General features: G+C 36.4%; 1 protein-coding gene across 1 annotated transcript; it reads right to left on the bottom strand.

Moving 5' to 3' along the window:
- Positions 1 to 730: 730 nt before the first annotated feature.
- LOC110106334 (organelle RRM domain-containing protein 2, mitochondrial) lies at positions 731 to 8,422 on the bottom strand. Its single transcript, XM_020836202.2, has 3 exons — positions 8,162 to 8,422; positions 1,197 to 1,265; positions 731 to 1,110 (listed from the first exon to the last, which is right to left on the bottom strand). Exons 1-3 carry the CDS (start codon positions 8,334 to 8,336, stop codon positions 869 to 871), a joined length of 486 nt encoding a protein of 161 aa, XP_020691861.1. The 5' UTR covers positions 8,337 to 8,422; the 3' UTR covers positions 731 to 868.
- Between the last annotated feature and the right edge of the window lie 1,996 nt (positions 8,423 to 10,418).

Raw genomic sequence — 10,418 nt, 5'->3', positions numbered from 1 at the left:
GCTATTTAAATTAGTTTTTTTCCACCCGCGCCTTTACTCTCACTACATGATTCCAAGCAATGTCAAATTTTTCACACACACTATGAGCTAAAGTTGTTGATTGATCCATTCTAAAATAAAATAGCTTTAAATAAATTAAGTACAATGCAAGGACTCATGCTTTCCTAATAAATCATTTCTTAGAATAATCACAAATTAGACAATCCAGTATGTCAATAACATGTTAGATTCTCAAGTGATAATAATTCATTTCAAAGTTTATCAATACAAATGTCATTAAAATCATCTCAACCTTATTCATAAAGTCACTTGGGGTTTCATTATTCAATTTTATTGACTACTAAAGCAAAGATCATGCCATTACATTCTTTCTCAAATACATGCTTACTAAAATATATTCAAACTTTTTCATTTTACTGTGAGCGCTAGATTCTTGTATTGATTCAAATTTCATGTTAGACTATGCAAATTTCAAAGCTACACTTCTACCATTAGTAAAAGCATTGGTATCAAATCTCCCAAATGAGCAACAAGAAGATAATATAGTCATAGTAAAAGGCAATTACATCTTTCCAGTTCATAGCATATAAGTAGCCAATTGAGAATAAAAATAAATCTCACTGATTTGTGCTTGAATGCAAATAATATTTCTAGCAAATCTTATCAAACAGTAAAAAAACTATCCCAAAACAACGAAACCTACATTTGGCACCATATAAAGCATCGATGAAGTGAGATTTTCACTATAATTAGATTAAATCAAATGGTAGAAGATGACCATAATTCATTTAAGATAGTAAAGCTCATAACTTTCTGTTCTTAAATTCAATTCAATACAAGATAAATACAATGCATGCATGGGCTTTAATCAACCACACCATCCAATTGTCTTGTTAGACCTGAAACCAGTTTCAGAAGCCTCAGGTTCAGGTGAGGAGGTTGTGAGAGGCCTTCGTTCTTTTGGCTTGGCAGGATCAACAAAGATTACCCATCCATCCAAGAATTTGGCATTCATTGCATAACGAGCTTTGTCTGCCTCTTCAATCGTTGCATAACTAACAAACCCAAACCCTTTGGATCTTCCAGAGGCTCGATCGGTGATAACTTTGGCTGCAAAATTAGAACAAATATATATATATATTTATGTTTTAATATGCAAAGTAGATAAAAGACATCAATGATGTTAGAAAGGAAACCTTCAAGCAGTTGGCCAAAAGGTGAAAATGCATCTTTAAGTTTTTCATCAGTAGTTAATCTGGAGAGCCCTGAAAGAGATGAAAACGTTAAGCAAAAAAATAGAACTGACGTTGATATGAAAGTTATACTTGAACATTCTGCTTCATTGCAATCAACAAATGAAGGCTCCGTTTGGTTATCCCTTAACTTTTATAAAAGGTAGTTTTAAAAATATTGGTGAAACAAATGGAGTTCTCAAACGGAGAAGCATATATCAAAAAACTTTTCAAAACAGTAAAAAAGCGAAGTTATGCAAAAAAGCATTTTCACATAAGCGACATATTCAAACAGCGATAAACGCCGTTTTCATTTTTTGTGAAAATAAGCTGCGTCAAATGAGGCCAAAGGTTAAAAGCAACCAAGAAACTAAAACAAAGAACAACTAAAAAGTCATCTACAAAAGAACAAAACTAGACAAACAATTCCTCAAGAATATTAACAAACTCTTGAGGCAAAAACAAAGAATTTCCATCTCTATACTTCCACAAAAAATGTCCTTAACGTTTTGGGCACAATAATGTGACCGTATTGCACAAATGAATCCAGCTCAAATCATTCCAATTCTGAGCTCTATCCTTCCACCTGGCTTCCTTGTACATTCTTTGCATATGCATCATAACACTTGCATTATCTCCCTCTACCAATATACCTTGCATTAATATGAAAGTTATACAAAAAGTTATTTATGGTAAAAGGTCCAGTTTATAGGCCAGCTCATGACAATCATGGTGTTCCTGTTCCCAATCAAGGATCTTAATCTATGTCTATATTATTTAGGTAAATAAAACAATTGGATTCATTAGTTGAGAGAATGTTGTTAATGCTAATTGTTGCAAACTCCTGAAGGGAGAAACCTGCAAAACAAGACTAGATTGGTCATTATTGATGCAGACACAAACTCGAACACAACCGTTGTCACGACCCAACCCGATCGGGACGGATCCCGCTCGCATCGGGCCGCGACGGAACCTTTGAAAATCCAGGATCTAGCTTTGGAATTTGCTTCAGACTTTCTTCCAAATATCAAATAAACATGAAAACACAGAGCTACTATAATCATCCAAATACAGAACAGTTCATCTATATTTTATTTCATCAAAACAATCATATATACAGATACAGTACATGGCTTACAGACAGAAAGAACAGAATATAACAGAAAAGACATGACTGTACAAAAATCAAAAGTATAAAATACATAATCTCAGATCAGACACAGAACTTCTAGTCCAATACCTCATTCCTTTTCCCAGAACCTGAAAACCACGTAGAAAACAAGGATGAGCTAACACAGCTCAGCAAGACATCACTCACCAATCAAAATCATCAGAAATTCACATCATAAAATACATTAGAAAATAGCCGTACGAAAATCGTAGAACATATACTTGATCAACAGAAATCAAACAACTGATACAGAAAATTGAAGTCATTTCGAATCGGAGTTCAGAACAGATATCATAAAGCTTCAAGTCACAGAGCAGACAAAATCGTACGGAATAACCAAAATCGTACAGAAATCAGAAATAAGATAAAATCACGTTCATATAAGATAATTCATAAAATAGATCAGATAAATCACAGAACATATTATCAGATATCAAACATCAGATTTCAGATAACATATCACATATCAGATTTCAGATTCCCAGACCCTTACAGAATCTCTACGGATTCTGACCCCTTATGCCTCCCTTCCCTGACACTTACAGAATCTCGACGGATTCTGGCCCCTTATGTCTCCCTTTGTGCTTATAGCACCAGAACAGAACAGATATACGGAATTTTCGGAACATAACTTATTTTCATATTTCAGAGCTCATTTCAGATTTCCCTGACACTTACAGAATCTCAAATGATTCTGGCCCCTTATAACTCCCTTCTGATAGCATACAAACACTTCAATTCATCCAATATATCAATTCAGAAAAATCAGAATTCGTACGAAAAATCAGCAGTATAACAGCAGTATACGGAATTTACACAAAATTCACAGATTCAGAAATTTACCAAATTATCACAGAATATCCACAACATTATAAGACTTTCATTGTACTGACATAACATTTTTCAACATCCTGATAACTTGCAATTCAATTAAAACGCGCAGAATTCAAAATATCCAGTAAAAATCTTCTAGAAAATACTCAAAACGTGCACAATTATCATCTCAAAAACATACCAAAAGTTACGCGGTAAAACCTTTGTCAGAAGAAAATACCATAAATTCGCTAACGGAAACAAAATCCGGAACAGAAAAGTCGTCAAAATCCACGTTTCTGAAAATTGAGAAAGGCGGAATGTGCCTTACTTCGAGTCGATCAACTTTACGGTGACGGACGAAAATGGACGGAAGTGGCCCAAAAATCCACTTTTCTTCTTTTCCCTTTGATTTTCTCTCTCCTGGACTTTCTCTCTCTTCAAAACGACTTAAATCGGATATTTATTAAGCAGGATTGTCCCGGACGATGTTCCCGATCGTCCCGGGACGACCAGATCGTGGACCAGATCGTCCAGACGAAATTAAATGCCAATTTCGTCGTCCCGGGACGAAACTCTCGGGTTCAGTTCGTCCCGACGGTTCGTCCCGATTGTCCCAGGTTTGTACAAACGAACATGCAGATTTCTTCACAATCTGTACATATCGTCCCGGGACGATCCACTTCGTCCCGGACGATCCTGGGAGGAAAACAGCCTTTACAACCGTGCTGAGCAAAGGCACTCTAGGCACGTAAAATCAAGACAATGGTAGTTCTTGCACTGAAGTGCAGTCTAGGACCTTTTCTTACAAATTTCAACCAAATATCTATTATGAAATCAAGCACAATTGTCCTAGACCCATACCTGTTGCTGTACATATCGTCAACTAATATTATGCAAATATCTATAGCAGGCGCCTCCATTCTGGAAAAATAAGTCAAACATGAAGGTTTTCTGTATGTAAAACAATCATACACTGAAATGACATACCAGTGAAAGCTTTTTCAGTGTATAAGAAACTTTTGTATCACCTTGATGTTTTGGTAGAGGTAACACTTCAAACTATTACATAATGATATAATGACAGAAGAGGATTGAGAAAAATAGTAGCCTGTTATTATGTTAAGAGACAGACCAAAAATAGCCACTTCATCCACTTTAGTGCTTTGTAGTCTTTGCCAATAGGTGCCTAAGATCGTGCTGCAAAATTTTTTTTGTACAGTGCATTACTTATTCTTCAAGAAACTTCATATCACTTCTCAAAAAAAAAAAAAAAAATCATCATATCCATATTAGTTGCGATGTTTAGTCACTAGTCAATAAGGTGTGCAGATTAAAGTTCAATTGCTTCAGAACAATTAAACCGTTAATATGATAGTATTATAGACATGCTTAAATGACAAATCATGGAAGTCACAGCCGTCCAGGAATTATTTTGTTGAATAGGCCTGCAAATACAACTAAAAAGCACAATTTTCTCTCACATACAACAACAACAACATCAAGCCTTTATCCCACCATGTGGGGTCTGCCATATAAATATTTTTTCTCCATTGTGTCTTGTTAAGAGTCAAATTCTCATTTAAATCTAAAAAAGAAAGGTCATTTTTAATATTTTCTACTCAAATCTTTTTAGGCACCTCTACCTTTCTTAACATAAGTCAAATCTAATACATCTATTTTCCTAACCCGGTCATCGGAAGGCTACTGTTTTATGTGACCAAATCATCTAAGGCGACTCTCTCTTAATCTTATCTTCCACTGGAGCAACTCCAACTTTTTCACATATATGCTCATTTTGTATCATATCTCTAAGAGTAAAACCACTCATCCACTTGGGCATCCTCATCTCTGTAACACTTAATATTATGCTTCTCTTTTAATAGTCAACATTCTGCAATATAAAGCATTACAGGTCTCACCACCATCGTATATAATTTTTCCTTAAGTTTGAGAGGGCATTTCTATCACACAATAAGCCTGACTCAATCCTCCACTTCAACCATCCAACTTGAATTATGCTAATAATTACCCCATCTATTTCACCATCACTCTGAATAATAGACCCAGAATATCTAAAACATGTACTCTTATTAATGACTTGATCGTCCAAAGTCACAAACCCTCCACTATATCTATTACTACTAAAATTACACTCCATATGTTTAATTTTAGATCTGCTCAAACAAAAACCTTTAGATTCTAAGGTTGACCTCCATAATTCAAGTTTACCTCCAACTCCCTCTGTAATCTTATCAACAAGAAGAATATCATCAGCAAAAAGCATACACCGGGGTACAACCTCTTGCAAATGTCTAGTGAGAACATCCATGACTAAAGCAAAAAAATATGGCTTAAGGCGATCCTTGATGTAATCCAACAAAAATAGAAAAATACTTAGTCAAACCACTTTGTGTTTGAACACAAGTAAGAGCATATGCATACATATCCCTAATGACTTTAATATAAGCATTATTAATGCCTTTCTTTTATGGAACCTTCCATAACACTTCTCTTGCAACTTTATCATATGTTTTCTCTAAATCAATAAATATCATATGAAGACCTTCCTTATTCTTTCTATCCTTCTCCATCAAACCTCTCAATAAATATATAGCTTTCATAATAGACCTACCTGACATGAATCCAAATTGATTTTGAGAAACACTAGTACCATGTCGTAACCTATGCTCCATAACTCTTTCCCAAAGTTTTAAAGTATGACACATTAACTTAATTCATCTATAATTCACATAATCTTGTGCATCACATTTATTCTTAAAAATAAGAATCAACACACTCATTCTCCACCCATCTCACATCCTTTTAGTCTTCAAAATAATATTAAAAAGTTTAGTAAGCTAAGAAATTCCTTCATCTCCTAAGCATTTCCACACCTCTATTGGAATATCATCAGGTCCAACAGCTTTATCACACTTCATTTTTTTAAAGCCTCTCTAACTTCAATTTTACTAATACACCATTTAAAAAAAAAATCTTTATTTTCATTTAGGATGTTAAGGTCACTAAAGTCAATCATATTCTCACAATCTTCATTAAAAAGTTTAACAAAATATCTCATCCACCTTTATTGAATATGTTCTTAAAATAAAAGTACCTTTTTAATTTTCATCATTAATGCGCTTCACTTACATTAAATTCTTATTACTCTTATCTCATTATTTGATTAACTTATACATATATATTTCACCTTCAGTATCTAACTTATTATATAAATCATTAAAAGCTAAAGTATTTGTATCACATATTGCTTTCTTAAACTCCTTACGGGCCTCTTTACATCTTTTTCAATTATCAGAATTTTTTCATATAAACCAAATATTATAACAAATCTTCTTATTTTTTATTTTTTCTTATACATTTTGATTCCACCACCAACAATTTTTAGTATTAAGAGTTTTCTTTTGATACTCCAAGCACATCTCTTGCAACATACTTAATATCACTATCTACTTTTCTCACATAACATTAGTTTTCTCTTGCACAAACAAAATCTTAAGATCTAAAATATTACTTTGAAAAATATTTTTATTAATATTTTTTAAAAGCCCCCATCTAATCATTCTACAACAACGTTTTACTTTATTTTTTATATTATGTCCATTTACTTTAAGGTCCAAAATTAATAAGCGATGTTGGATACATAAACTTTTATTATAATTTTACAATCTTTACAATTTAAACGATTTCTTTTTCTTATATGAAAGTAATCAATCTGAGTTTTATTATATCCATTCTTATAAGTGATTAGCTATTCATTTATTTTTTTAAATAAAGTATTAGTAACTGCAAAGTCATAAGCTATAAAAAAATCTAACATGGTTTTACCACATTCATTAATCACTTCAAACCCATAGCCACTATAAATGCTTTTAAAATCATCTAAATCTTTACCAACATATCCATTTAAATTTCCTCCAATAAAAACTTTTTCTTCAAAAGATATCATTTGTATTAATTCTTATAATTAAATCCAAAATTTTAATTTTGAACGCATATCCAAACCTACTTGAAGATCATAAGCACTTATAACATTAATAAACATATCATCAACAACAATCTTTACGGCTAAAACTCTATATCCGATTTTATTAATTTTTACAGCATTATGCTTGAATCTCCATGTTCTCAGAGGTTTTTAGTAAAGGGCGAGAAGGTTTCAATCATGGACCTTTCATGTTCAATGATAAAAATCAGCAACGCGCTTACTTTGAAATATTTAGTTATTCATACATTGCCTTACCACAAATATAATAGATATTCTTTCCATAAAAGAAAAATGATTCCACGATAAGTAAAATTTCCAAGCATAAGTTTCATTATCCATTCCCATACCTTCATTAGCAAGCCACTTCTCTTCTTAAATCCACTTCTTTCTCTTCAATGGGAGCTCAAAAGGTCATAAATCTTTAATCAAAAGTGATTGGTTGCTGCTTCGCTAATCAACTAATTGCTAATTATAACCTAAACCAGATCAAATCCTTCCTGCAACCTAAAGAATGGCCAGGAGTGGTTCATGTAACTTTCCTAACACAATAACAGGTAAATCTAACACATCACATCTCCTTAGAGAATAGCTAAAAAACGACATGTTGATGGCAGTAAATAGCAGGCTCCAGTAAGTCAATTGAAAATGGTTATCTTCATTTTCTTCTTTTTATTCCATCACTTCTCAGGTTTCTCTCTCTTGTTTTTTTTGTTTTTCTCTCCCCCCTCATGGAGAAAAAAGAAAAGAAAGGCAAAGAGGATTTCTGCTCTCCCTTCGCTTTTGTTTTCATCTTCTCTCTTTTACCTCTCTCAGTAATTCGTCAATTGATGTGTTTTCCCTTTTCATACAAAAGTTCTGAAAGAAGTCAAAGCCAATAACATATTGTTTCACTATTTAATCGAGCGAACATGGAGGAGCGAAAGCCCTAAAACTCACCGCTGACGAAAAGCTTAGGGGTGGACAATGGAGGAAGTTCTTTGATGCCACTGTCTTCATCCAGGGGAAAGGAAGAGCTTTGACGGCTGGGTGAGAAGGTTAATTTCAGTTGGGAAAATGATGATGAAGTTCCCTGTACTATCCTGCGGAAGGCTGTCGAGGAAGAGAGCGCCATTGACACGGCGACGGAAGCCCTAAAACCCTAATCCCTTTCTTTCGTCTCTGGGTTAGTTAGATCGTTTGGGGACGAGGGGTTATGATGCGGTGCATCAAGCTCAAAGGGATCATGGCTCGGCTCACACGTGGACCAATGGACGGTTCACACTACCTTTTTACTTTAATTATTATGCTCAGCTTTCCGTTATGTCCACTATCCTAATTACCGCAATTAGTTATTGGCAGTATGCACTTTTTGGCTTTTTCTAGATATAGTAATATTTTACTGTTTATCTTCTCATTGAGAAGAAGGAGATGCAGCTTATGAAATATACAATTTGGCTTTAGCCTTTTGCACTGTTCCATTGCCTTCTTGTTAGTTTTCTCATCTGCTTATCTGCTTCTACCATAGTATACCTCTTCAGCTGGTATCAGAGCCCGCGGCTCGGTAAGATGGCAGAGTCTAGCAAGCGTGCGGCGAGCGGTGATGACCGGAGCTTGGAGGCGCTCTGGGCTGCGCACGCTGGAGTTGAAAAACGACTGGACGACATAGCTATGGCTGTAGATCGTCTCACCGCTGTCTTACGACGAGAGCCACCAGTCGGCAGACAGGGGGAAGAACCAATCAGGTTGGGCAGACCTGCTCCGACATTAATCACTCCAGTTGAAGGAGTCAGGGGATTTCCGAATAGAGGTCGCCGGAGAGCAGCATTGCTACCGGAGATATCGGATTCTGACGAAGAATTCGACACTAATTGGCGGACCGTAAATTCTGATTCCGATGTGGACATTGACGACCGACGACCGCATCGCTTCCAAGGCCGTAGCCGACATCAGGGAGAATTTCGTGTCAAGCTGGACATACCTTTCTTCGACGGTAAGCTGCACATCGAAGATTATCTCGACTGGGAACGTGCGGTAGAAACTTTCTTTGATTATATGGAGATAGAGCCGGAGAAACAAGTCAAATACGTCGCCTGTAGACTGAAAGGCGGTGCGAGTGCGTGGTGGTCTCAGTTGTTACAATCTCGGCGGCGAGAAGGCAAGGGCCCTGTTCGGAGCTGGATGCGGATGAAACGACTCCTGCGTGGACACTTTTTGCCCACTGACTACGAACAAATGCTATACTTGAAGTATCAACATTGTTCTCAAAATCAGAGGTCAGTGAGCGAATATACTGAAGAGTTTTACAGTTTATCCGCACGAAATGATTTGAACGAAACCACTAACCAATTAGTTGCTCGCTACATTGGTGGATTGAGAGATTCTATACAGGATAAACTAGAGTTAAACTCAGTTTGGTCGCTCTCGCAAGCAGTGAATTTCGCTCTCAAAGCGGAATTACAGCTAGCTCGGCATGGACGGGGGAGTTCACAACGGCGGCATACAGTGGAGACTGGATATGAACTCGCCAAAACACCTGGGACAATTGTCCGAAAAACACCGCCTGGAGGAGAAATCAGCACGTCTGAAGGCGCACTGAAGCAAACGGTGGAACCCAAGGTGGTAGCCAAACCGCGAGGCCCCATCAGAGACAATCCATATCCAAGACCGCAAGGTCTCAAATGCTTCAGATGTTTTCAGCCTGGGCACAAATCCAATGAGTGCCCAAACAGACAACAATTACATATACTTGATGGCGACGCAGAGCTGGATCCGGAACTTCCAGAGGAGGAACTCACTGAATTGGTCGAGGATGTTGTTGCTGACGAAGGTGAACCACTTATGTGTGTACTGGAAAAATTACTCCTGGCTCCAAAGAAAGCCATCAATTCTCAGAGGCATTCTATATTTAAGACCAAATGCACTATAGCCGGAAAGGTGTGTGACCTGCTGGTGGACAGCGGCTGCACTGAGAACGTGATATCACGAGCTGTGGTCCAAGCTCTTCAACTGAAAACCACAAGAAACCCACAGCCTTATAAAATTAGCTGGGTCAAGAAAGGCATGGAGATTTCCGTCACTGATATGTGTCGAGTCCAATTTTCAATTGGAAAACACTACTCCTGCGAAGTCCTATGCGATGTGGTGGATATGGATGTTTGTCATCTAATCTTGGGACGGCCATGGCAATTCGACGTTGGAGCAATGTACGATGGAC

This window comes from Dendrobium catenatum, unplaced genomic scaffold (genome assembly GCF_001605985.2).
Source record: "Dendrobium catenatum unplaced genomic scaffold, ASM160598v2 fragScaff_scaffold_250, whole genome shotgun sequence".
Classification (NCBI taxonomy): domain Eukaryota; kingdom Viridiplantae; phylum Streptophyta; class Magnoliopsida; order Asparagales; family Orchidaceae; genus Dendrobium; species Dendrobium catenatum.
This window is presented reverse-complemented; position numbering and strand designations above follow the sequence as displayed.